Below are 26,947 nucleotides of genomic sequence, written 5' to 3'. Positions count from 1 at the left end.
TGTGCTGACAGCTAGCTCAGAGCCTGGAGCCTGCTTTGGATTCTGTGTCTCCTCTCTCTGACCACCCCCCGCCCCCGCTCATACTGTCTCTCTCTCTCTCTCTCTCAAAAAGAAATAAAACATTAAAATTTTTTTTTTTTAGTAATCAAGAAATGAATTACAGTATTAGTGCAGTTTGTGCCAGAAAGTGGAATGGATTACCAGTTAGGACATTTAAGTTCAAAGCGAACATCTCTGTTTCTTATACAGAAAATTTGATATTTGAATGTTTTTTATATGATTTAAACAAAAGTAAAATGGCAAAGCTGTAAACTTTAATCAACTTTTTCAATAGACTCACCAAACACTCATTCCTATTGGTCAGATAAGAAGATCTCTTCTGAATATGATATATACACATAAAAGTTACTTATATAAGTAATAATAATTTACTTAAGAAATGATGTAATGCGTATGCTTTTAGTGAGTATATGTGTATATATATATATCTAAGCATATAAAGATATGTTCATATTTGCATATGTATATATAAAAACCATGAAATTAACTAAGCTACTACTTGACCAAATCATGCAATCATGCAATAGACCTTTTTCATAAGGAGGTAACTTAGCAAACTCAAAGTGTGAAATTAAACTTAGTAATCATGACCATGGTGTACGTAGACACTATAGTTTTGGTTAAAAGCATCTTGTTTAAGTTACTGTTCCTTTACCCTTATCAGCAATGGCCAGAGCCAAGGAACTTCTACTTCAGACAGCCTAAGGTTCACTTTCCAGTGTAGTTCAAGTACCTACACATAAAGCACTCAGTACAAAGGCACCATTTGCAACCAAATTAGAAGTCTTCTGAGAACAAACGGAGAACTGATAGGGGGGGAGGGGAAGGGGGCTAATGGGCATGGAGGAGGGCACTTGTGGGGATGAGCACTGGGTGTTATTTGGAAACCAACCTGACAATAAACTATTTAAAAAAAAAAAAAAGAAGTCTTCCTAGGAAGTCTTTGGATTACTAAGTTACTCAGGGGTTACTCCAAGTTTTTAAGGCTTCTTTCTCTTCAGTATATAAAGTAAGATTGACTAAATGAGTCCAGAAGTCCAATTGGTGAAGAAAATCATTCTTGTTTACAAATATATGAATATATTTTGTTTTGGTGAATGGGCATATTTTCCTCCTTTGCTGAGATGATATAAAAATGGTAACATATATAGGAGAGCATCATACTGTTAAGTACAATGGTGAGTGATAAAATATTCCAATTAAAACATTGATATAAGGGCTAAACCAGGGTTCAGAACTTTGCTCCCTGTTTTCTAGCTCTGTGATCTTGGGCAAGTTACTTAACATATCTGAACCTTATTTTCTCATCTTAAAGATAAGAAAACTATCACTATCTTCATGAGGTTATTGTGAAACCTGTCAAAGATTCCTTCTGTTTGGGTACCTGGATGGCTCATTCGTTTAAGCATCCAACTTTGGCCCAGGCCATGATCTCGTGGTTCACAAGTTCAAGCCCTGTGTCGGGCTCTGTCCTGACAGAGCCTCTGTCCTTCTTTGGATTCTGTGTATCCCTCTCTCTCTGCCTCTTCCCCACTCGTGTGCTGTCTGTCTTTCTCTCTCTCAAAAATAAATAAAACTTTAAAAAAATTTAAATAATTCCTTCTGTTCAAGTTTTGGGGTCTCAGTCTGAAATAGGGTAATTCAAGGAACCAAAGCAATAATATACATCAGAGGCTCTGGCCCCGGTCTGACACAAAATAAATGTCTTCTTCAAAAAAAAAAAAAAAAAAAAAAAAGAATATAGGAAAATATTTATAGGCAACTTCTTATCCAATGTTGCTTGTACTATTCGTTAATTTCATTAATCACATAGAGAGTACATGCTGTTATTTAATACATATTTCATACATACACATGTGCACACACACACACACGAATACACACATTCCATTTCAAGTGAAATATAAGGCTTACCTGCAGTTCCAGAGAGTTCCACACTTAAGGTTCGTTCAATAGTCTTGTTCTCAAATGGGGAACCCTTGGGGTCACTGGAAGATATGGCACATTTATAAAAACAAACTGAAATGGAGTTGCTGTAGCCAAATGTATTAGAACCCCCTTCCCTTTCTGAAAATGGTTACATTTCTTAATACTTACTTTGGTGACTCTGGGGTCAGAGGAAGAGATAAAGTTGTTGGTTTGGCTAAAGGAAAGAAAAGGAAACTAATTATGAAATATTGAGGGGTTTTTTAAGTTTTTTTTTCTTTTTTTTACTACAATCAGGTTGGAAACTGAAACTGGAAAACTAACATAAGGAAATCCCTGAATATTGGATCAAAGTCAGACAACAGTCCATTATGCTAAAACAAATTCCAAACAACATTTGCAGCAGTAAAATATCATTCAAAAACACATACAGAAACCAGAATTTTCCCCGAAATGTAGCATCTTGGTTAAGGATACAAAATTTGCATCATACCATCAGAGAGAAATAATGTTTTCTATTTTAATTTGGAATACAGTACACGGTTTGTTTAGACAAGAAAACAGCAGAATAACTATCAGACAACAGAACGTTATGAATATTCAGTTGATTTTTCTTCTAAAATGTATAATTTTATATCTAGCCCTGAGAATAGGTTTTTTTCTATGAGGCCAAAGCTCAAGCAATAATCATTCCATTTACTGAAAATTAATTGAGAGATTATGACAAATTGTGGACATTGACCCAGGTGGTTTAAAAGAAGTTTAGCTCCCCAAATCTTACAGACTTCTAAAGTAAAATACTGTGTTTATCAGTTGAGAGACCAATAGACTTGCAAAGAGAGCTCGTTTACTTCCTTTTATGCTTCCTGAATCTTACCTCCTACAAGTGGCATTTCCTAATTAGGAGGGGTGGAGTAAGAATATTCTCACTCCAAAATTTCAATTGCTTCTCCTTGGCAGTCTTGTATTTTGAACAGAAGGAGGGGTAAACATGATGAGAAATGTATTTGGGATATACATCCGCACATTATGCATATATGTGCTTATCTATAAAGACATGTTTATATGTAAGTAAGTTTAGGTCAATTTTTTCTCATTAACATAACTACTTTCCAAAGGTCCTAACTACTTTGAAAAGGTACTGAAAATCCTAGACTTGAAAGTAAAAAGGTCTCTAGAATAAACTCTTATTTTATGGATGAAAAACCTGAGGTCTGAAGACGTGAAATGATATTTTGAAGGACCATAAAACTAGTTCCTGGTAGAGTCAGCCCAGAATATCTTTCCTTTTTCTTATTACCAAAAGGAATTGTATTCAACAGATATTAAAGTAAATTAATCAACCCCAGTAATTAAGGTCCTTTGAAATGTGAAAATATTATTTATGTCCAAATTAGGCTGAAATTACATACTTTACTTAGATAAATAGTATTTACATATTTAATTTGTCTATTTAGATTTAGTTTTTATACAATCGAATGGTTTATCATCTATCCAATGTGCATCCAGGAATATGAAGTTCATGTTGTCTTCTACAAATTAGGTACATTGATTGATTGGCTTTTATACATACAGACAAATGAACTGGTTTACATTAATTGTTTTAGTATGTCTGATAAAATGAGCCTTTCCAAAAGAACATACTCATGAAGGAAATTTACCAACTTTTTCGGCATTCAACTAATAATTAGGATCAGGCATATAGGTTCCATAGAAATATCACTAGATACAAACTGTGTGCTAAGTCACAGAATAAATAGACATTGAAAAATCAGTCTCCGAAATTCCAGTTTTCAAGGTGTAGGGTAGGCTGCCTGGAAATGCTCAAAGGAATATCCCTAACATTCTGATAGTTGGGTATAGGTGATCATGATACCATGATCCCTGAATATGCCCACAGTCACAAAAGCTACCACTAGGGGAGTACTGATTTGGTTTACTAGGAGTTTAATCTACACTATCCCAATGACTAGATAGGCCAGGGCCTCTAAGATCCCTGAGGGCAAGGATGCATCTTTTTCATCCAGATTACAGTATTTTGGATGAATGAATACATTAGCATAAAATGAATAAATGGGGCACCAATGTGAGGCCAAGATCAGACCATTACCCTAAGGAAGTGAAAGAACTTGACCCCACAACATCACAGACAGCAGACATGTAGTTCACTAAGAAAACATTACATCAGGAAAGGTAATCCTCGGTATATCTTTGGTTATTGTCTCTAATTGTTAATATATTTATCAGTTTGAATAATAATTTAAGTCATTCCTGAAACTGAGTGTTTATTTCCTGTTGGTTATCCACAGCCAACCATTTTGTTTATTTTATTTTAGGTCTTTAATAACTTCAGACATTTTCTAGGTTAATTTAGTTTTGCTTTTTGTGTTTTTGTCAACAGGCTTTGTTCTGGGATAAACTTTTTATGCTTTTCCACAGACAAAATATCTTTTTAAAAAACCCATACAGAGCAAGTCTCATCTAAGGCATATATTCTGCCCAGGCCAACTTAACGCCTCACTACCATGGTTTTGTAAGAATTTACAGTAATTTTAGTGGTAAGTGGATTTAAAAAACAAACAAACCCCAAACCCCCAAACCCTCAAAATCCAAAAGGGCCAAATAAAGTTTTAAGAATGTAAAAATTAAAAAGATGTTGAGGGGCACATGAGTGGCTCAATCGATTAAGCATCGGACTCTTGGTTTCAGCTCAGGTCAATCTCATGGTTTGTAGTCTGAACCCCTCATCAGGCTCTGTCCTGACAGTGCAGAGCCTGCTTGGGATTCTCTCTCTCTCTCTCTCTCTCTCTCTCTCTCTCTCTCTCTGTCCCTTCCCCACTGGTACTGTCTCTGTTTCTCTAAAAATAAATAAATAAACTTAAATAAAAAAAGATGTTTTCAATATGTGCTGCTTGTCTGGATTCACGCACTACAGGGTTTCAGCAGGCTTAGGACTTAAAATTCAGCTCCAAAAACACTGAATGCATGACCATGACAGACTAGGACAAGGTGGAGAGCAGCCCAGTGAGTTTTTCAGCTGCTCACTAGAGTAAGCCCAGCTGCGCCCCCTGCCTCTGAGGCCCTCTCCACACCACTGTGACCCACAGCACCTGCTCTAAGCAAAACTGTTCCGGTGCACGCGTGTGAGGGGCCAATCAGGGCAAGGTGAGCTACAAAAACAACTTGGCCCATTTCAAGAAATCTCTTTCCCTGAGCTGACAGAAAAGGATGGCCAGTGATTCTGAGATATCCACGAGGGAAAACCTCAATGAGAGCCAATTTAAAACTCTGAAAGAAGGTTCCGGAAGGTTTATGGGGATGTAGGGATGAGAGAGGGAAATTCGAAACACTGGAAAGAAAATACTTATTAAAAGCAGCAGCAACGGCATACCTGAATGAAATAATCATGGTTCAAAACAGGGATCAGGGACTACCACTCTGCAGCTGGAGGGGGAAGTCGAGGAAACAAAAGGGAAAAAAAGAAGTGGGTGTTTGCAATGGCTATTTTACAATATGTCTGTTCCCACTATAAGGTTAAAAGTAGGGCGAACGTGGAACCTGGAATATTTTAAAGCAACCGCAACTTTCAACAAGCTTCCTTTGGGCCTCTCAGGACTATTGTGAGGGAAGAGCCAAAAAGAAAGAAAATTATATCTCGATCTTAGACAAGGCAGGTTTTCCCCAAATCACCCTGATCTGCCTCAGAATCATCAGCCTTCCAGCAATGTATGGGAATAATAAAAATCACCCCAGATGCTTAGTTTGCTCTAGGCCATATTTTTTCATAGAAAGCAAATAAAAATAAAGTCCAGGGATTTCCAAACTCTTATTTACGAAATAAAATCTATGAGTATAACATGTAGTCTTTAAAAAAAGAAAATAATACACTTAATAATCGGGAGAGGCTGCACAAACACCATGTACTATTTCTTAAGGTGTATAGAGCAAATCAACAATGCCTCATTTTTTCCATTATTAGAAGGGGGGGAGGAAATAAAAGCTTTTTAATATTGTCTAGCCCAGCTGGCTCAGAATTTCAATTATCTCCGCAATTCAGATTTCACATAAACCTTGTCCGAGTAACGATTCCCTTTTCACGACCCTCCTCCCCACCCAGCTCACAATTTCAGGTGCCTTTTGGTGATTGTGAATGAGGCTGCATATCAGCAGAAGAGGACATGTTCAAGCTGTGTCCAAGGAAAGATTTAAAAAAAAAAAAAATCTATACTAAAGTGCTGAATTCTCTTTCCAGAGAGACAGCAGTGAAGCGAAAGCCCGAAGTGGGGGCATTCCAGCCTGGTGCATGCTGGCTCTGCCTTCAGTGCCCTCCCCACAGCCTGTGTTTGGGTCCCCAGCCTACCTTGTAAATGTTGAGACTGCGATTGTGTGTGGGACTTCTTTTTGGAGGTGCATTTGTCTCTGCTGCTGTTTCTGTTCTCTGTGGGTTTGGTGTGAGGTGGGTCATCATTTGTGGTCAGATACTTGAGAAGCTCTGAGCAGGGACGTCTTTGTGGCTTTTGCTGTTGACAAATGCTCTTCGCTTTATTGCTCCATGAATTCTCGGTCTTAAAAACAAGGCATAAAGAAAGCTAAAATTAGTGAACTGAACCTTATCAGAATGGATATAGGTTTTCTGAAGAGATGAGATTTTCAATGAAGTGTTCAGTCTAAGTGTACTAGATCTATGAGCTGTGAATAATTGTTTGCAGAACAAGGAAAGAAAATTACATTTAAAATTCCTAAATGACATTTATGCAGCTTTTTATTTCATTTCTCCTACATTTCAATGTTCCTACTCAGCAACATGTAACTAACAAGACCCTATAGCGCCTTTACTGTGAATAAAAAAAAATAAGCTGGTTTAAACCTTAATTTGCCACTGATTGCTGGAGCCCTGTATTCACAATTCTCTTAAGTACCCCTTAACGCTCCGTTTTCACTCACAGTGAATGGCAAGACAAACATTGTTTAATACAGCCCGCTAACCGAATTATGTCATTGCCAGCATTCTCTCCAATTAATGGCAGAGATAGATCTTTTGCGGTGATTCCAGAGCAATCTTTCTCAGGTTAGATAGCTGGCAGAACGGCGGCCCTGCATCTTAAAGTCACTCATAGATAATACCAGCCTATCAGCAAATTTTATTGTAACCCACATTGCTGCACGTATTAATAAAGTGTGCAAGGAGTAACAGACAGTGGAACTTCCATTCCAATCATCCAAAGACAAAGCATAAATGAACTCTTTTTAGTCTAAAGTAGCTGGAGCACTGCCTTTGGAAAGGCATTTCATATAGTTTCACAGTTATAAAGCGACTGCAGGATCCCAACTGAATACATAGAAATAAACCTATCCTTTGTTTTACAGCTCCAAGCAAAATCTTTTGTTAGTTTCCCTCCTATATTACAAAGTTCACGTCGTACCTTAACGACTGCAGGGTTTGTTCTGATCCTGTGATTATGGTTTGCATGGTTCTGGGTACTGAGACCACTGCATTCATTATAACTTAGCTGAGTGTTGGCTGGTGCCAGTAAGAGCTTCTTAAGCTAGAAACACATCAAGGGGAAAAGCAAGAAGAGTTACGCATCTTTTAAGCATTTGAATAAGCTATGGAAATTTTAAACTTAAACTTAATTAATTATAATTATAAAAATTAATTCTATCACTCTTTAATTATATTCACACCTCAGCACAATAGTGCTAAAGGAAACATATTTTTGAAAAGAAAAATTTGGCACTACACTGTCAACTGTGAGAGTATTCCTTTTCCTACACTTGAGACTTAATATTGTCTACTTTGATTATTTTTTTTAGGTAAAATAAGGCAAAAGGTTCTTTCTAAAAGGATTCTAAATAACCTACTAGGTGAGAAACGCTGCCTTGCCAAATGAGGAATTGGGGCCTGGGGAGAGAATCTATGTCCATTGTCCCCATAATAACCCAAACTCATCAAGTGAAAATACATAAAAGATTCTGTAATGCTTTGAATGATATTTCACAATCCATTTTAACTTTACTGATTCAAATATTTGTGACTGAAAGAGTGGCTATCACTGAAAAAGATTTGTAAGTAGATAGAGTCAGGAGATGGGATTCTGGTTCAAGCAAAGCATTTACTCCTTCTTTTTTTTTTTTTTTTTGGTTTATTTAATCATTTTTAGAGAGATTGTGTATGTACATGTGCACAGAAGCAGGGGAGGGACAGAGAGAGAGGAAGAGAGAATCTCAAGCAGGCTCTGCATTGTCAGTGCAGAGTCCAACATGGGGCTCAATCTCATGAACCCATGAGATCATGACCTGAGCTGAAATGGAGTCAGATGCTTAACCAACTGAGCCACTCAGGTACCCGGTCATTTACTCTTTCTTGACCTCTGTTTCTTCATTTGACTTGCTGGCCTACTGGGATCCCCGGCCTTGGACAGGCAGGATGAATAGGAATCAACAACCCCCCCCACTAAATGAATTATGTGGATGAAAATCTTCTGGTATCAATGTAAAGAAATCAGAGAAATTCAGAAATGGTGTTGGGGGGCAGGTAACAATTACTTATGAAAGTTTCTTCTAAACCAGAAAACTCGAAACGCACAGGCATATGAGTCTCCATATGTTTACGTGGAGTGCTGTCCACATTTAAAAAACTTAGACATGGGAGAGAAACAACCTCTAAATGGCATGCCAAGGAACATTATTAAACTTTGGAGAATAGCATTCCATAATTTACATAGTGTGGTCTTACATCAGATTTATGGCAAATGACAAATGGCTACCATAGATGAGAAGGTAAACTTAGAACTAATAAAATTCTGGTCAAGCACTGTATCAGAAAGAAAATTTACTCTTCATTGCCAACAAATTCACTCTTCATTGCCGACCATAAATTTAGGGAACTTAGGTTGCAAAACGTGCTATTATTTTTCAATCTTCATAAGAATTATGGATCTGAAACCTTAAAATATTGCATATTCCTTTTTCCACTTTTTATTTCTAGAATCATGGGCATAAGAATAAAACTACAAATATGCCAATTATTACATAATTTATGATGGTGAAAAAATAGGAAAAAGACTAAATATTCAACCATAAGACATCTCTTAATGAATTAAAGCATCTCCAAACAATAAAATCATATGTGACATTAACAATTATGCCCATTTAAAATTCACAAATATGATGATGTATTTTAAAACAAGAGGAGATTTCACCCTTTTTTATACTAGAGATTATTTGAGATTACAGGTAAATTTTTAGTGTATTCATCTTGGGTTGTCTGCATTCTCTAAGTTTCTACCGTGAGCATAAATAATGCTAAGCAATAAAAATACACACACAGAGCAGTAGACAGTTAGAAACAAACTGCAGTAAGACCACATGAAGACTGTTATGACCAACATTTTTAAAACTTTTTTTTTTATGTTTTATTTATTTCTAGGAGAGAGAGAGAGAGAGAGAGCGTGAGCAGGGGAGGGTCAGAGAGAGAGGGAGTGACAGACTCTGAAACAGGCTCCAGGCTCTGAGCTGGCAGTCAGCACAGAGCCCGACGCGGGGCTCGAACCCACGAACCGCGAGATCATGACCTAAGCTAAAGTCGGATGCTTAACGGACTAAGCCACCCAGGCGCCCCATGACCAACATTTTTAAACACAGAATCACAGAATTTGCATCTCCGAGCATGCTCGGGAATTACTTTGGCATCAGTCTAAATTAAAAATCCAAACCTTATTGTTACTACATCATACCCATGCAGCGGGTAGCCAGAGGCAACTCCAATTCCTGTTAAACACTAGGAAGGGTTCTTACTAGAGACGACTCTTCTGCCTCCTGAGGCGGAGGGGTGCCGTCAGGCATGGAGGAAGGACTAGCCTCATTCTCAGTGGTCACATCTCCATCTGTCAGCGCATCAAATGAGGGCAATCCGTCTTCATCCACAGGGAGACTGTCCAGTGTCTCTGTGAGGACTGCTAGCAAGTTCGCCTCGTTCTCTTCATCTATCTTCTGCAAGAACAGAAAAACAGACGTCATGAGTGGGCTGATGTTGGGGGATAGGGAACACTATCAGTCAGCATAAAGGGATCATGTTTATCCAAATGGGTAAACTATTTGTGAGATTTTGAATATTCATGCCAGAATACAAAAGATCATGTCTTCCCCAAGTTCCAAATTCACTTTTGGTCTTAAGTCAACAATTAACTGATATCTCTTGGTACCCGTCTCTGATTGTTGAGCTATCCAATTTAACGATTTATGATATTGGTGCTTATTACAACTGGGTAGGACTCTGTCTTTCTCGCGGTCACCTTCCCCATGTTTACGTCGTTTCCCTAACCAAAAGAGAAGGTCTAGAGAATCTCAGGGCTTGAGAGAATTTTAGCCATCATCTATTTCATCTGCAGATGCAGTGTTTCAATCTCCTGTACAGCCAAAATGTTTAGATAACCCTCAGTTTGAACAGCACCAGAAACTGAAACTATACCAAGAGGAACTATACACTTTCATGGTTTCAATTATAATCTCATCACTGAACACTCCACAGCCATTTATTACCCTCCCTGACATCTCTCCCAACTTTAGTCATAAATCTACAACTGCCCACTGGACATTTCTACCTGATAATAGCTCCGTCATTCTTCAAAACCCAAACTTAGGACCTTTCACAACAAAACTGCTGTTTCCCTTGACTTCCTGAGTTTGGGTAACAGTTCTTCAGACAAACTCTAGAACTACCTCGAGTCTTCTTTATCTGGTCAGCCATTAAGTAGAGTCTCATTTTGTAACGTCTCTTAAATGCATTCAATTCTTGTGGCTGGGGCACTGGTCTAGTGCAGCATTACTTTGAATGGGGGCTCCTGAGAACATATCCTAACTCATTTCCCCAACTCCCACAATCATGCCCATCAACACTCCCTTGGAGAGTTAATCTTCAGGTATTCATTCCATAAACATTTGCACACCTACAATACCAGGGCCATGCTTGGTGTTAGATGTTAGAGATAAAAAGAGAAAGATAAACCTTTGCCCTCAAAAACCTTCCAGTGGAAGGGAAGAACATGTAAATAATGTATTATAAAAGATAATATTTATTTCAGGCATTTGTACAAAAACTTTCAAGATCTCCCAAGTTGGAGCTTATACCCCTTGTTTAGAGGGAAATATGTTCTACTCCAAGCACCTGGGCAGCCCGATCAATGCTACCACACAGTAGTCATTGCTTCCTTGCTGAATGATTCATTGATCTGCATTTAGGACCGAGAATGTAGGTTGTAGAGATCACTTTTTCTCCCTTCTGTTAGCACTTCACATTGTTTGTCCAATGTGACCTGCTTCATAAATCTTTTTTTTTAAGTTCTGTATGCTATGACATTAACAATATCGGCTAAATTATCCCACACAGATTCTATTACAAAAGGCACCTAAGCTACTGACATCTAATGAAGCCAGCAGTGCCCACACGTCCTTTCTCTCTAGCACTCAACTCCAGTTAATTGACCTGACAAAATTACAAGAATCACAGAATAAGACAGCTAATCAGAAAATCAAATTGTATTACTAGAGAAATTAGGCAGGCCTTTATCACGTATACATTCTATTTTCACATAAAAATTGTTTTCCTTCACTACTGAGGAGCCCCCCATCCAGGAGTAAAACTACAGACTTATTTCTCTTTTGGATTCAAGGGGCCGAAAAGAGCCATTTTTACTCACGGTGGATTTCACTAGTGTTTCTTACATTTACATAATGTATCTCTCTAATGCCCCTGGACTTAATGCTGTTGAGTCAAGTGGTTTTGGACACACAGGGTAGAATGACAAGTTTCTGAGTTTGAAGACTCCAATGTAAGAGGTAAATCCTAATCAGAGGGGTGAAATGTTGACTCCAAAATGGCACCACTTCTTCCATAAACTGACCAACTCTTAAAAAACAAATTGCTTGATTTAATAACAAAATGTTATTGAGCATATCTCCCAGCCTCCATCCTTCTGGATCTGTCCAGGTAATCTGAATAATAAAGATACTGAAATGACTGTCATTTTCTGCCCGGGGTCATAATCTAGTGTCCAAAGATTCCAATCTCTTCCCTTTTAACTTAGATTCCCCCACATACAAAAAACCAAATTTGGTTTAAATCTATCCTAAATAGAAAGTTATATTTAAATTAAACATGTATTGTTTTAAATCATCTAAAATCATGAGACTTACATTAATATATATGTATGTATATTATCTAATAAAAATAATCTTTGAGGATATCTCAAGCACAACTCAGTGAATTGGACTTTTCCAGGTATCCCAATTTTCAGAAAGATTTATTTCAATGGTGTTCAAAAATAGCTCCAGAAAAACAGTTAAGAATGTTTACCAATAAATGAGTAATTTTGTTTACCCCGATTTAAATTTTGTGTTTGGCTTTCCAGCAATGCTACAAACCTCTATTTGCTTTCAATCACATAATACAATAGCGCCTTAGTTCTATCCCTCGTGTAAACAAACTATAATAATTCCAATCAAGTCAGAGTGACAAAGAGCACTTTAAATTAACTAGTTTTCTCCAGTTTCTTTAATAAAGCCTGGGTGAATGTATATCAAAAACAATAGCAGAAATATTGGAGCCTGATAATGTCATAATTAATTTACAAGATCTGATTAAACCACAGCTATTTAAATTCTCTCCACTGGAACCACAATGGGAGAGAGGGTTGTGGGATGGAAGACTGGCAGTGTGTGTGTGTGTGTATGTGTGTGTGTGTGTGTGTGTGTGTTCAGGTATGTGGCTAGGGCAGGCTGGTACTCAACCAGTATGGACCAGTACGACTTTAATCATCATTTAGTTCATGTTCATCAGAAACAATGATTAAATCTCTTTATTACCGTCCCTGAATGTGGGTGACTCAGAGAGGTGCTCAGAAACCATTTAGTTTAATAAAGTTGTTCTTGATTTATGGAAGAAGAAACTGTTGCAAATTCTCCATGTTTTGTCTAATCACAAAAGAGTGGGGGGAAAGGTTAAAACAATTATGGATGACTTTTTTGTTTTGAAGCTCCACAGATATTCCCGTATATAAAAGTGAGTGGACATTGCTCCTTATTGTGGCAATTTCAATTAGTTTATCATGAGTTTCAACAAGCAAACACTCCAGATTAGGCAATGGATGTGGCAAAAAGGATTCTGGTAAACAATTAATGTCACTTCCTATTAATGCTTCGGTCCCAATTTACAGAGCAAATAAATCAAAGTCACTGCGGATGAAGCACACTGGTCCACTAACACGTGTCTGTTCACAGGTGACGGGGCATGGAAACACATTAGGTTGTAAAATGACTTTGTAAGATAGCCTTTCAAAGACTCCACTCTGATACTGCTTTCTAATAGTTTGAAATCACCACTTTCACAAAAATACACTTATTAGCCCCATATAAGTTAAGACAAGAAAAGCAGAGAGGTGAAAAACAGAGAGTGGGTCACCAATTAGGTAGCGATCGACGGCTACACAGCTGAGCTCAGTCTTGCAGGTGGTAGCAGAGAGGTAAAGAGAGGTAGGAAACAGGCCAACGGTCATTTCCACAGGGGAGCTCTGTAACTCACAAGCAGCTTTTCCCATGGTGGGTGTCAACCTTGGGGTCTCCTTACACAAGTCTGCTGCTATTCTTCCCGCCAAAACAAAGGTCTGTGTGACTGTAACACCTACTCTCTAAGGGAGCTCCAGGAATAAAGACGCCTCATCAGCAAAAACTCAAGTTGTAAAGAATTTCCAGTGATGGATGATACAAGTACATGTATACTAACAACCCAATATTAAAATGTACAATTACAAAGCCTTTGTCATGAACAAATGGTAGTTCAGAACACTCCATCAAACCAAATGCTTTGATTTGGAAGCATTTGTCGTTGGGACTGCTGGGTCCCTATTTGACCTGTACTAAGTGTGATCTAATTCAAAGGGCACAGTTAAAGGAAGGTCGATTCTGCTCCTTCAAGTGCTCAGAGTCACCTCGAGATTGAAATTTGGGATCCAGTACCTAATATCTGGGCCTGCTTCCCTTGTGAGCAGTTGGCAAAAGGATCTTCCAACTGATTACACATGGTGGGGCAGACAGTGCATTCAGCTCACCCAAGTGCATAGAGAGTGAATAAATCTACTAAATGAAGGAGGAAATGAGGGCCTCTGAGATGCTAACCAACACCTGAAGGGAGAAGTGCAAAGTGAAAGCTGCATGTGGTATTCCAAAGATTTTTAAATGCAGGCTATTATGGAAGGACCATGCCCTGCTTATGATAGTAAATTTTTCCACATCTTGTAGAATTGCAATTACACTCTGCATCCCCAGATTCTCACACTCGCTTGATCTCTGTTTGATAAAAATAGTTTAATAGCCATTTAATCACAGCTTCATTATCTTAGCTCTCTTAATGCGAATTAGGCCAGGGGAGAATTCTTGCTTCCTCATTATTCAAATCATCAATAAGAAAGAAACAGTGGGGTCTTCTTATCATTCATTAATCAGTTTCAGTATCTTAGGTACTGCTTACTCAGAGATCAATCTATGTGAGAGGTCACTTAACCTCTCTGAGCCTCTATTTTTTTATATATATATAAAATTTCAGGTCATTATCTGCCTAATTCCTATTACAGAATTTTTTCTGCACTTATGGTTAATAGGGAGACAAAAAGAATTGATAAAAGCCCGAGAATTCTTCAAGAAGATGCTCAACAAACATTTCCAGTGTATATGCCCATGGTCTTGATTGCCCATATTTGAATTTCATTCTTTGAGCATGATCTACGGGCGACTTTTAGCACTGGGCCAGCTTCCTCCCAAATACCCAGCATGCCTTGGGCTTCCTCTTTGCCCCATCCTGCTGATTTGGAAGCAGCTAATGAAGACAAAATTAACTCCTACTTTAAGTGAGGCCTAATTAGGAAGGGAAATCTGCTAGAGTAACATCTGGTAATGCATTCTGAGGCCAAATATAAATGACATTTTTGGATTATCCACTATTTTGGATTATTTGCGCCACTAGACCCCAACTGGGAGTTGAAATAAATAAATGAGAAAGTGACTTTTATGATAGATTCAGGGGTTCAAATAAGAAATACAATTGATCATAGGAGTCCTTTTCCTGGATCTTTATACACAAAGTTCTGTACCTCTGTTTCAGGCACAAAAAGACAAGAAACTTTTATATATACAATTTTTGGTTTTAATGGATAAAGTTTGATTCAAGAGTTATAAGAAGCTGAAATAAATAAAAAAAATAATTTCTTTCTTTGAAATAAAATAAAAATAACAATTCAGACTTAAACTACAGAATTAGAATTCGAGGTTATTGACTTTTTCTTCTTTAAAGCACTTTAATCAGGACAGATCCCTCTTCACTGATGGTCTCTTGTACACATCCACTCTGAGGGGTCTGAGCCTCTGCTGGAGAGGTTAATATTTTGAATACTCATCCTCAAACAACTCTCTTTCTCTTTTATACTCTTGTATCTATTCATTTCTTACACATTCCATGAGAATTTGCTTATTCCCCTGTTTTTTGTTCCCATGAGAAATAAGATAAGCCCATTATGTGCTGTATACAGTGTACATGACACTGTATTTGCTCTGTAGGAAGCCAAAGTTGCCAGAATTTGAAGTTGTACTGATACAATGGCTAATAGAATGAACACAAATTTTAATTTCCCTGTTTGGGTAACTCTCTTTGAACATATAAGCTACTTAAAACGTCATGTATGTAGGTAGGGGCACCTGGGTGGCTCAGTCGGTTAAGCATCCGACTTTGGCTCAGGTCATGATCCTATGCTTTGTGGGTTCGAGCCCCATGTCAGACTCTGTACTGACAGCCCCGAGCCTGGAACCTGCTTCAGATTCTGTGTCTCCCTCTCTCTCTGCCTCTCCCCTGTTTGCACTCTGTCTTTATGTCTCCCAAAAATAAATAAACATTAAGTAATAATAATTAAAAATATATAATATATATAAAAATGTGCCTATACTCAAGTACACATATTTAAAACAAAATCTATGTACATGTGCATTTCAGTCTCTTAAGTGTATTCTCATCTATTCCATGGCAGTTGACTACATATGTGTGTAATCAGCACGTGTTTTCTTCCTCCCAGTTATCCATTATAACTGAGGAAAACAATGATCAAAAACTGAAGACAGTTCCTATAAAAACAAAACAAGAATAAAGTGAAAATAAATACAAGCAAAACTGATTCCCCCCCATAGATATATTTACACCTGTGGGAGTGCATTCCCTTGTTGTTAATATTTATGATCCTATTTAAGCAGTCAAATAATGTGTTCACATCTGTATTAGGCTTCATTCTACCTATCAGCTTATATCACACATTCATGAGTTAATAAGCATACACCCAACATGTGGAATTCATTATTCTGAAGAGGGTACATGAGCTCAAAGTATAAATATAGATGTTCAAGAGAAAGGCTTATGAAAATCTTGGTTGATGCTTCAAAATGAGCTATCATTTTGAAGGGGAAAAGGGAGAGGTTTCATGTTCATTTTTCACAACATGAAGAGGAAACAACCAGGTGGTTCCACCAAATAGAAGGCTTCATGGGCACATAAAGATCTAGCCCGGCACTCCATTTGTTCTCAAGTTGAAGAAACTGGGCTCTGTGTAATGGAAATCAGAGTGAAAGTCAGGACAATTGACCCAAGTCCCATCTGCACCACTAGCAAGTCATATAGCCTCAAGTGAAATGACTCAACTCTGGCTGTGGTACACATGCCTAAATGATAGTCTGGTAGGTTCCTAACGGGCTCCCCTGGTTTCACCTTGCCACTTGCCTCCCCATCCCAATAGCCCGTTCTCAGTACAGAAGACAAAGTGATCCATTTTCTAAAAAATGTTTATTTATTTATTTTGAGAGAGAGAGGAAGAGAGAGTATGTGTGCCTGTGAATATGCAAGAGGGGGAGGGGCAAAGAGAGAGCGAGCGAGAATCCCAATTCACTGATAGCATGAGCTTGACACAATGCTTAATCACACCAACCCTTAGATCATGACCTGAGCCAAAATCAAGAGTCATTGCTTAACTGAGCCACCCAGCACAGCAGAAGATGAAGTGATCCTGATAAAATCTAAGTCATGCCTGCTCCCCTTTTGATGTAGCCCTCCATGGCTTCTCATGTCTCTACAATTCCAACTCCTAAGAGTGATCTACTAGCCTAGGATCACCACATAATTGATCATTCAAGCCAGAAGACTTCTGAGCATGTAAATACTCAATCACCTGGGTGTTAACCCAGACTATCACAGTCTGAGATGCATGGTTGGTTGTCCTATATTAGACCTGCATCATCTAACCTTGTCGATGCCCATTTATCTCTCTCAATCCTCTCCAACCATTCTGATTTCACTACTACTCTACAAAAAGGCCAGGCATTCTCCTGCTCCAAGCTCTCTTCACCTCTGTTTCCCCTTACTAGAAGGCTCTTCAACCAGGTGGCCACAGGCTTGCTTTTTCTTCCCTTCATTTACTCAAAGTCACTTTCTCAGTGAGACCTTCCCAACTACTCTAAACACATTCTATCCATTACCCTACTTTATTTTTCCTTTTGACATTTATTTCTAGAACTCAATATATATTTTACTGGCTTACCTTGTTCCTAGTCTATCTAAAATAGAAGTACTGTGAGACCTGTCTGATCACTACCAAGGCACTTGGCATATAGTAGATGCTTATTTAAAATGAGTAAGCATAACAAAGAAAATGTTGAACCAATCCTAAAAATATAATGTGACTTTTCATCTAGTTGTTGTTGTCATTGTTGTTTGTAATTCCCACCTTTTCCCACCCCCATCCAATTAAACAGTGTTCATCTTTGGCTATAATATAAAATTATCTTGCATTTATTCTCATACATCAGCTGATAGACCAAACAGCCAATATTTTCTTAGCGGGAGACAAAGAAATTTGAACAGAACTATAGAGGGACAAATTCTGAAATTGGCCCCAAAGTACTGAAATTGTATGAGTCAACATAACGTACATCTTTTGTAAAGAAAGAGGTGGGGATGGGTCTTGTAAATACAGAGATTAATTCACTCCAACTCTGGTGTTTGGGAGGATCCTGCAATGCATCATCAAGCAATTAATTTGCAAAATTTCTAAAGAGCCAAGAAGGTTTGTGAAGAGAAAATCATGCCAGACCAACTTATTATCTGTTCATGAGAAGCATCAGGCTCTGCATCATGCATCATGCAAGAAAACAATTGATGGAATCTATCTGGACTAGAGAGAGCTTCTTTATTCCATACTGCATAACACACTCATCAACAAACTGGGAATATATATTAGCCAGAGGCTTTTTCAAACTGTATTCCATGAAACTATGGATGTTAGTGCAAGTGCTGTAAGCGCTGATGATAAACCCTGTAGTATATGACATATTTTATGTATTTATATAAGTGAGCTCATATACCAATATAATTAATTTGTTTTTAGAAAGCAGCATGCACACTTCAATGTGTTATTTCTCTTATCATAAACACTGGAGACTACCACTGCATTAACTTGCCATGCTGAATCACTTTATGTTGGTCTCAGGATTTAAAAAAAAAAAATATCTTGAGAAGTGAGAGTGAGCAGCTTAAAACCTGGAGCCATTTACAAATACTAGTTTCTATGAAGCAGGATTTTCTCAATCCTCTTAGATCAAAACAGAATACAAAATAATCAGTTGTAAGATTGATAGAAGATACCGATCATCATCTTAAGCCTCAACTTCACATTTTTTTCTGTTCATTTAAATAGTTTCATAAATACTTTGACAGGTACATCTTATTTTGATTAAAAAAATTGTATGAAGTAGCAACTGACTTTTACTTTGTGCTTCCTAGTTGCCCAGTGCAGAGTTAATTTCCTTATACATACTATTTCATTTAAACTACCATTGACCCTATTACTGGCCCTAAATTTATGCAGCTTATAAGAGGCAGAGTTAGCTATCAAACCAGGGATATCTGATAAAACCTTGTTCTCACTCCCTTCCTTTATATGTGGGAATTTTTTGGCCAAATTGATAGGACAAAAATGAGAGTGGGCATGCGCTAGTCTAATCTGCATTCATATTAGAGGATACAAAATGAGTTAATTATCAACAGATAAGAACAAAGGTGGGGAACTGCAGTTACATCCCCTGAAGCATAACTGGCCTTCAATATAGGAAGAGGATATTGCTTTGAGATTGCTTTTCAGTATTTATTGCTGGCTCAGTGTTCCACAGAGCCCATCTTTGGTCCTACTGGGTGGGACCCATCCTTCTATTAAAATGTTCTTTCTATTTTCCTTCATTTCTTCATATCCTATCCCTACCTCAAAGACTATCTATCTTCAGTCCCCTAAGGCCTTGATAATAATAACCTGGATCTCTGGATAGAAATACAGATTTCTAGATCTCATCGCAGACCACTGCATCAAAACCTCTAGATCAGGGTTTCTCAACTTTGACCCCTATGAGCCAGTAGACTCTTTGTTTTTAAGGGGCTGTCCTGTGCATTTCAGGATATTTCGTAGCAGCCCTGGCCTCTCTACCTATTAGACGCCAGTAGCATCTCTCTTATTATCAAAATAATCAAAAATGTCTCCAGATATTGCCAAATATTTGCTAGGAGGCAAAACTGCCCCCTGTTGAGAAGGGTTAGCCCAGAGGAACAATGCAGGATTCTGCAGTTTTGATAAGCACTGCAAGAGTTTCTGAATCTTGAAGGTTTGGGGAATTTTCTGTTTTGTGGCCATTGAGTAGTGTATAGATCAATTTATGATTGGAATTTATGATACCGGGTATACTAGATTTATCCCTTCCAACACAGGCAACTCTAGCAGCTCTTAATAGTTATTAATAACACAGTTTTGTTTCTATGTGAATTCTTATTTCCAATATCTTATATTATGTGCCCAGATGTTTTATAGTATGTGCTTCCTTGTTGATTATAACTTACTGGTTATTTACTCCCTGAATTTCTTTTTGATTAGTCCGATGGCATTTCGCTCTTTTTATTGCCAATCATTCTCCTCTTTTTTCAACATATTCTCACCATCATCTTTATCATAAAGTTCATTTTGGTTTTGTCATCTATTTGATTACATAGACCACATGCTAACTGGTTCTTGAGGACTTTCTTCTATATACTTTCAGAGAGTTCTTAATCATTTCTAGACTTCTCAAGATTTTTTAAAGCTTAAGAAGTGCATAAAAGCCTAACACAAGTTTTATGTTATGAAAGAGCCAGTGAGGCAAAATATAGACTCTGAAGTTAGGCTGCTTAAGTTTGGATCCTGAGTTCATCACTTACAAGGTGCATAACCTTCAGTAAGTTACTTAACCTCTGTGTGTCTCATATTTCACGTCTGAAAAGGGCATTATAATAATAAGACCTCAGTTGAGGGCTTATTTTGAACAAATCCATGAAAATCATGTAGAACAATGCCTGGAATATATTGAGGACCATTACTATCATTATTATAGTCCTTATGCACTAGATTGAGTTCAAAATAAGTGAATAACACAAAAACATGAATTTTCTGGGGAAATGCCATAATGGAAAGAACCTTCAAAGTAGACTTTGAGGTGAGCATAGGATATAAACAAATGAAGGGAAAGTGAAGACTATTCTACACAATAAAGTCCACACAATATAGAGGTTTTAAGTGTGGCCTCAAAATGCTCAGAATGCTCAGAAATCCTTACAATTGGTATAAAAGTCACTGTCCAGCAGTTACTTGTTGAGGCTGATGTGTTGGAATTAGCAGATGCAGTTTGACATACTGACTGGCTGTTTGCATGTTTACTACATGGAGTGATCACCTGAAGTCCATACCAAGCTGAACTATGATATCTGCATTTGATGCATCTTCCTTTATGCACACATATGCAGATCTATACTATATTTATGTACATATATTTTTATTACTTATACCTATTTTTTTGATTGCCTACTATATGCTATAATCTGTTTTCTAGGAACTTACATTTTACTTTTGTAGAGGGAGGAAGGCAGACAATAAACAAAGGAGCCTTTTCCAAAGATAGATAAATAGATGGGATATATATATATATATATATATATATATACTTAGAGAAATAATATAGAGTAAAGAATATAGAGTATATAATATAACATAATAATATAGAGTATATTATATAACATTATAATATGTTTTGTGTATATATGCATAAAACATAACATAGGAAGAATAGAATATATGTGTGTGCATGCTCACTTGATAGTAAAATATATACATCCAATAATGTTTATGTATATATACTGATATATACACAGAGAGACAGACAGACGATAGACAGCATTTGAAGTAGCAAGCCATAATAGCTGAGAAAGAAATGTTCTAGGCAGAGAAAGGAATAAGTGTAAAAGTCCTGAGGTGAGAACTTTCAATGAGTAAGACATTAACATTTTCAGAGCTTACATAGTGCTGTAAGTGGAAGGGAAGTGATCTTGAAAATATTTAACAAACATTACACATGAGCACTGATCAATCAGAACAGCGACACCAGGATGTCAGAAGAAGGCCTATCCTATAAATGACACATACAATCTTATTGTGGCAAATTAGCAGATTATATTAACCCTGGGCATAAGCATGTTTTTTAGACTGACTCTGTAAGACATTTTGTAAGAATTTCCCATTACAACCAATAAATTCTCTATAGAATAGTATATTTTCTGTCCCAAAGAAGTGCTTAGAAGACATTATTACACAGGCCAATGCTATTTGTTCACGAAGACTTAGCACCACAAGATGTGTGTGTACCATGCAGCTGCAGATCCCTGGCACCTGGACGTCCATGATATATTAAGGTTGGGGACACCAAGATTCAGGCAACATCAAATGATCTGATTACTGCAATATTCTGGCAATTGCATTAAAATGAGAGAAAATTGTCTCAAGGTGGTTAGGAGCTATTCAGAGGCAAGGCTGTCCTCTCTGTGGGGGCATCTAGGGTGAAGGAAATCAGTGCGCTTCCTGGTAATCCTCTGTGCTGTTCAGGGCCCTTCCACCAAGAGAGTAGGAGCCATTTAGAGCCTGGGACTGGGTCTTCGACTCCTTGAGCAACTTTCATTTCCCACTAAAGTGTTCTGAACAGAGTAGTGGGTTGTCAGTAAATACTTGCCAAGTGAATACAATATGAGAAGTCTCAATGACTTTGTATCTAAGTATTCCACTTGGGTTTAGGTTTCCAAAGCATCTGAGTAAGGCTGCAATCTCCTAGGATTTAGAAACTGAGCTTCTCTTAATTCCAGAATGAGTATACCCTTCGTGAGGAATCTTTAAATACTTTATATTGAACCAGTTCTTGATGCAGAATCACTCATGATTATCAGTGATTTATATGCATATGTGGTGAGCATACACAGTAGGGTAGGTAGCATATGACACCCAGTTAGACAAAGTGGCTAATAACACACAAGGGGACATTTTTTAAAGTGACCTTGATGACTGGATTAAGGAAGCACATGTGCCTGTAACAACATGGAAAATGACAAAGGAAGTACAAACCAAACTAGATAAAAATTCAAGAGTTACAGGACCATAAAAGGAGAAAAAAGTCATTTAACAATAGGTTCACATAATGATAGGATGTAGTAACTGAAATACTGAAGAGTGAGAGCCAAAAAGTCAACTCATTCAACTGTATGATTTTGGAGATGAGAACAGAGATAAGGTGTTAACCGAACTTTCTCAAGGTCAGTTGATAACTGATCTAAATCTGCATTTGTTTGGTGCCTATGGGCTCCCTAGCCTTTCTATGCCATGTTGCTTCCTAGGAGAATAAAAGGAAATATTAGCAAAGAATCACATTTGCCATTTTTCTTCCTTAGGCCTCAACACTGTTTAGAATATTGCACATGGGAAGTTCCCAGTGCAGACCCCTCTAGAAATTCTGGACTGTAATGAAGTTCCATGTCTGTGCTTCTCAATAGATCATAACCTTCTTGAAAACAGGAGTCATGAGGGGCACCTGGGTTGCTCAGTTAGTTAAGCGTGTGGCTCTTGACTTCAGCTCAGGTCATGATCTCACAGTTTGTAAATTCAAGCCCCACATCAGGCTCTGCACTGACAGCACAGAGCCTGCTTGGGATTCTCTCTCTCTCTCTCTCTCTCTCTCCCCTTCCCCCCATTTCTCTCTCTCTCTCTGCTCTTTCCTAGCTTGTGTGCTCTGTTTCTCTCTCAAAATAAATAAACTTAAAAAAAAAAAGGAATCATGATTTGCATGTCAAACTGTCATAAAAAAAACATTAAATATTTGTTGAGTACCTACTGTGTGATAGGCATTCATGACAGTGGGGATCTAGCAATGAACAAAAGAGTTAAAAATTCCTGCCCTCACAGACATTATTCTAACAGGAAAGGCAGATGATTGACAAAATAAATTACTATAAACAAAACAAACAACTGTGAGGAAGAAATGAATGGATAAAACAATATGAAGTCCACTTTTATTTAAGAGAAGTCAAATATTTTTTAAAAATATGATTTATTTAAGAAAGCAGAGCATAAGTATTTTTCTTAGAAAAGGAGTGGAATAACTTAGAAACATCTAAATCCATAAACTATTGAAAATATAGTTTCTTAGTACAAAAACTTGATGCAAAGAAACGTTTCCTGCTGACCATCTTTGATACCAAGCAGAAGATGCCTATAAAAGCCATGAGTCTCTGTTTTGGCTACATATTAAATTCATGTGAGCATTCAAAAAATTATTTATGCTTGCTCTCCGCCCCCACCCCCAGCCCAGAGCAATTAAATCAGTCTCTTTGGAGGACGGAGTTAGTATATTTAGAAGCTCCCCTGGTGGGATTCTAATGGGAACCAGGACTGAAAATTACTCCTATCAAAGAGTTAATGGGAGACTCTTTGAGGGAAGGTGAAAATATTTGCCATGATCTAGTGCAGGCTTTCTTTCCTGGGTCCTGGTTCTTGCCTCAATTACCCTCTTGGAGCTGGGAGCTTCGACCTTTGAACCCCTTCTTTGTACCTATCAGTATCTTCCTTCAGTACTCATAAGTCCATCAAATAGATCTCTCTGGCATATGGCAGGGACACCGACCAACCAAGACCCTACCTGCTATGACCATAGGATAGTCAGGCTATGAAAGCTTGAGCTTAAAGTAAGAAGACATCCAGGAGAAGCCACACCACGACACTCTATATCCATGAAAATGATGGCATAGATGTATGTCATTAAAGTGAAACATACCCATTAAATAGTATTCAAACAACCAAGAAAGTTAGCCAGGAGCACTTGTTTAGCCCATGACCTTTGCACGCATACTGGAAACCATCTGAAAGAATAAACTCCAAAGTATTATAAGGAAGTGTGACTTGAGATAACTTTAATTGGATTTTTTCTAATCTATTTAGAATGAGCATTTTTGTATTTGTAAAATAAGAACGTAGAACTGTGAAACGTGTATGGTGTATGATAAAAGGGACAAGAGAAAAAGCTCACGTATGATTACGTAATTAATCAAGGTCAGTCCACGCCTGCTCAACTTTGGGGCCCTAGCTTAGAATCTGGCTTTCTTAGGCCTTAATTTCCTCATCTGTAAGTTGGCAGCAGTCAACTCTATGAAGACAATCTATCCCCTAAGTTTACTGGAAGTAATCGTAACATAATACCTATGTGCTTTGAGGAAGCATTATATAAAAATGTTATGCTAAAGATACATGCAACTCAGATTAAGTCAATCAAACAATATTTTCTGAATTTGTGCTTCCCTTTTATGGTTGAACCCTTCACTTAGATGTAGTTCTGTCTCACAACAGCCCACAATATCAAGCAGACAATAACATCTCTACAAGAACAATGACAGTTTGCCTGAGATTCACAGCAAAGCCGTGGAAGGGAAGGAGGAGCCACAGGGATGCTCCCTCTTTGCCCCAGGTGACATCAATGGTTGTAAACAAACTTTCCAGATCTGTTTGTCGGGGATGCAGTTTGCCAACTGCAATCTGTTCAGAGGTGAAAGATCTGATGCTATCAGCTAAGGGTGGCCCTGAAGGAGATCCTTTCACCTCCAGGCATAACATGAAAATATCAGGCTTTAACAACTGACAGAGAAATAGTTCGGTGCCATTACGGCATCAATTGCTGCTCAGTCTGCCCCGAAAGAGCATTCAGTAGTTCAGTATTTCTGAAACATGAATCCAAGGCCTCTCGTTTTGCTGCTGTTGCTATTGATAGCATGTCCGCTGTGAAAGTTTCTGGAGTAATAGTAAAAATTTTATGGGCTTCGGTCTTCCAAGAATGGGGTTCACGTTCTAAATTTGCCCCTTACTAACCTTGGACAGGCATTTGGGCCTTGTGTCCCCAGTGCCACTAACCGATAGCAAAGATAGCTGTCTTACCACAGTGTGGTACAAAGTAATGTACTGGACGTAATGGGCACTATGAAGTACTATGTATTTCCTGCTGTTTTTCCAACACGTTCCTTTTTAAAAAATCTATTTATGTTGAGAGAGACAGAGAGAGAAAGGGAGATAGAGGGAGAAAAAGCGTGTGCACGATCCAGGGAGGGGTAGAAACAAAGGGAGAAAGAGAATCCCAAGCAGGCTCTGTGCTCTCAGTGCAGAGCCCGACGTGGAGCTTGATCTCATGGTTACTGAGATCATAACCTGCCAAAATCAAGATTCGGGTGCTTAACTGACCAAGCCACCTAGGCTCGCCAATGATGTTCCTTTTTAAGAATCATTTTCAAAATGCTATCCTGTCCAAAAAAAAAAAAGAAAGAAGAAAAAGAAAAGAAAAGAAAAAGAGCAAAATTGACAAGGAAATCCAAAGAAACCTTATGTAATAAGAATGTATTACCTAAGATAAGCCATTTACAACTTTACTCCTGATTAAATGGCCTTTCTTCTTATGTAACAAATTGGGTTTAGTAACTTAAAAAACCCTACAGGTGTTGCCTTCAATTCTGAATAGTTGATCTAGGACAAGATTACTATTAAAGCAAAACAAAACAAGAAACAAACAAACAAAAACAAATGCCACTGGGTCATAGGAAATATCAGCAGGGGATATATGTGAAAAAAAAAAGTTTATCTGTTTGAAGATGGTAAGGCAGAAGAACAATTCATTTTACTTAAAAATATGATTAGACAAAATAGAGTCCTCAGTAAAGGCAGCAGACATTTTACTTAAATTCTTTATAATACCTTTAAAAAAAAAAAAAGGAAAGAAGGCCTCAATACATATTTAAGCTGTTTCAAGTCCATGGCCATGTTTTATTAGGCTTTATTCATTCTTTTCTTCTTTTATGCATTTGTAGATTTAGAAAATAGTGGTTTTTTTTTTTTTTTTTGGATATCAACTGTTTCAGGAACACACAGTTGTTCTAATTGACGCAGTCCGTGTTCTCGCGATGCTTACAGCATCCTAGCTGCTCAGCAGTCACTGGTAGATAGTACACCATAATTACTTCAATGTTGAATGAAGGAAAAATAGATGAAAAGATAAAAACACAGTGAAAAAAGAAACACGAACACCAGAGAAAAGGAATTAGGAAAAGAGTGGAACAATCAATAACTGTATCATCACTTTCAGTTACAAATACAATACTCTTTTCATATTATATTCCTCATTTGGGGTGTGGGCTCCAGAAAATAATTGCTCTTTTTGAAATGTGAACTAACGTTTTAATCACCACGCACAACTTTTCAACTCCTCTTTATTTTTAAACACTGCCAAGATCTTTGGGGGTTACAGCTATAATAAAACATTAGAGGAGAAGCAAGATTTTTCTTTGAGCTTCTGTGATAGTGATCAGAGTATTATTGCCATAAAGCCCAAATAAAATCAAACCACAATCTACCAGGGAACTAAAAAGTAAACTCTTTTTTTTGTTTTGTTTTGTTTTTGCAGAAACTGTCAATTTCTCTCAAGGATAAGCACGACAGCAAGATATAGCTTTCTT

At 37.6% G+C, this 26,947-nt stretch overlaps 1 protein-coding gene across 2 annotated transcripts in view; it reads right to left on the bottom strand.

Moving 5' to 3' along the window:
* The window catches only part of PPARGC1A (PPARG coactivator 1 alpha), a 98,447-nt gene that overhangs the window by 31,779 nt on the left and 39,721 nt on the right, over positions 1-26,947 (bottom strand). For both annotated transcript variants that reach the window (XM_039246054.1, XM_039246055.1), the window contains exons 3-7: positions 9,784-9,978; positions 7,410-7,532; positions 6,347-6,551; positions 2,158-2,203; positions 1,975-2,048 (exon numbers count right to left, since the gene is read on the bottom strand). In XM_039246054.1, coding sequence (XP_039101985.1) covers positions 1,975-2,048; positions 2,158-2,203; positions 6,347-6,551; positions 7,410-7,532; positions 9,784-9,978 — 643 coding nt within the window. The remainder of the gene's footprint in view (positions 1-1,974; positions 2,049-2,157; positions 2,204-6,346; positions 6,552-7,409; positions 7,533-9,783; positions 9,979-26,947) is intronic.

The sequence above is a fragment of the Hyaena hyaena genome, unplaced genomic scaffold, assembly GCF_003009895.1.
Source record: "Hyaena hyaena isolate Hyena2069 unplaced genomic scaffold, ASM300989v1 scaffold_278, whole genome shotgun sequence".
NCBI classification, from domain to species: domain Eukaryota; kingdom Metazoa; phylum Chordata; class Mammalia; order Carnivora; family Hyaenidae; genus Hyaena; species Hyaena hyaena.
This window is presented reverse-complemented; position numbering and strand designations above follow the sequence as displayed.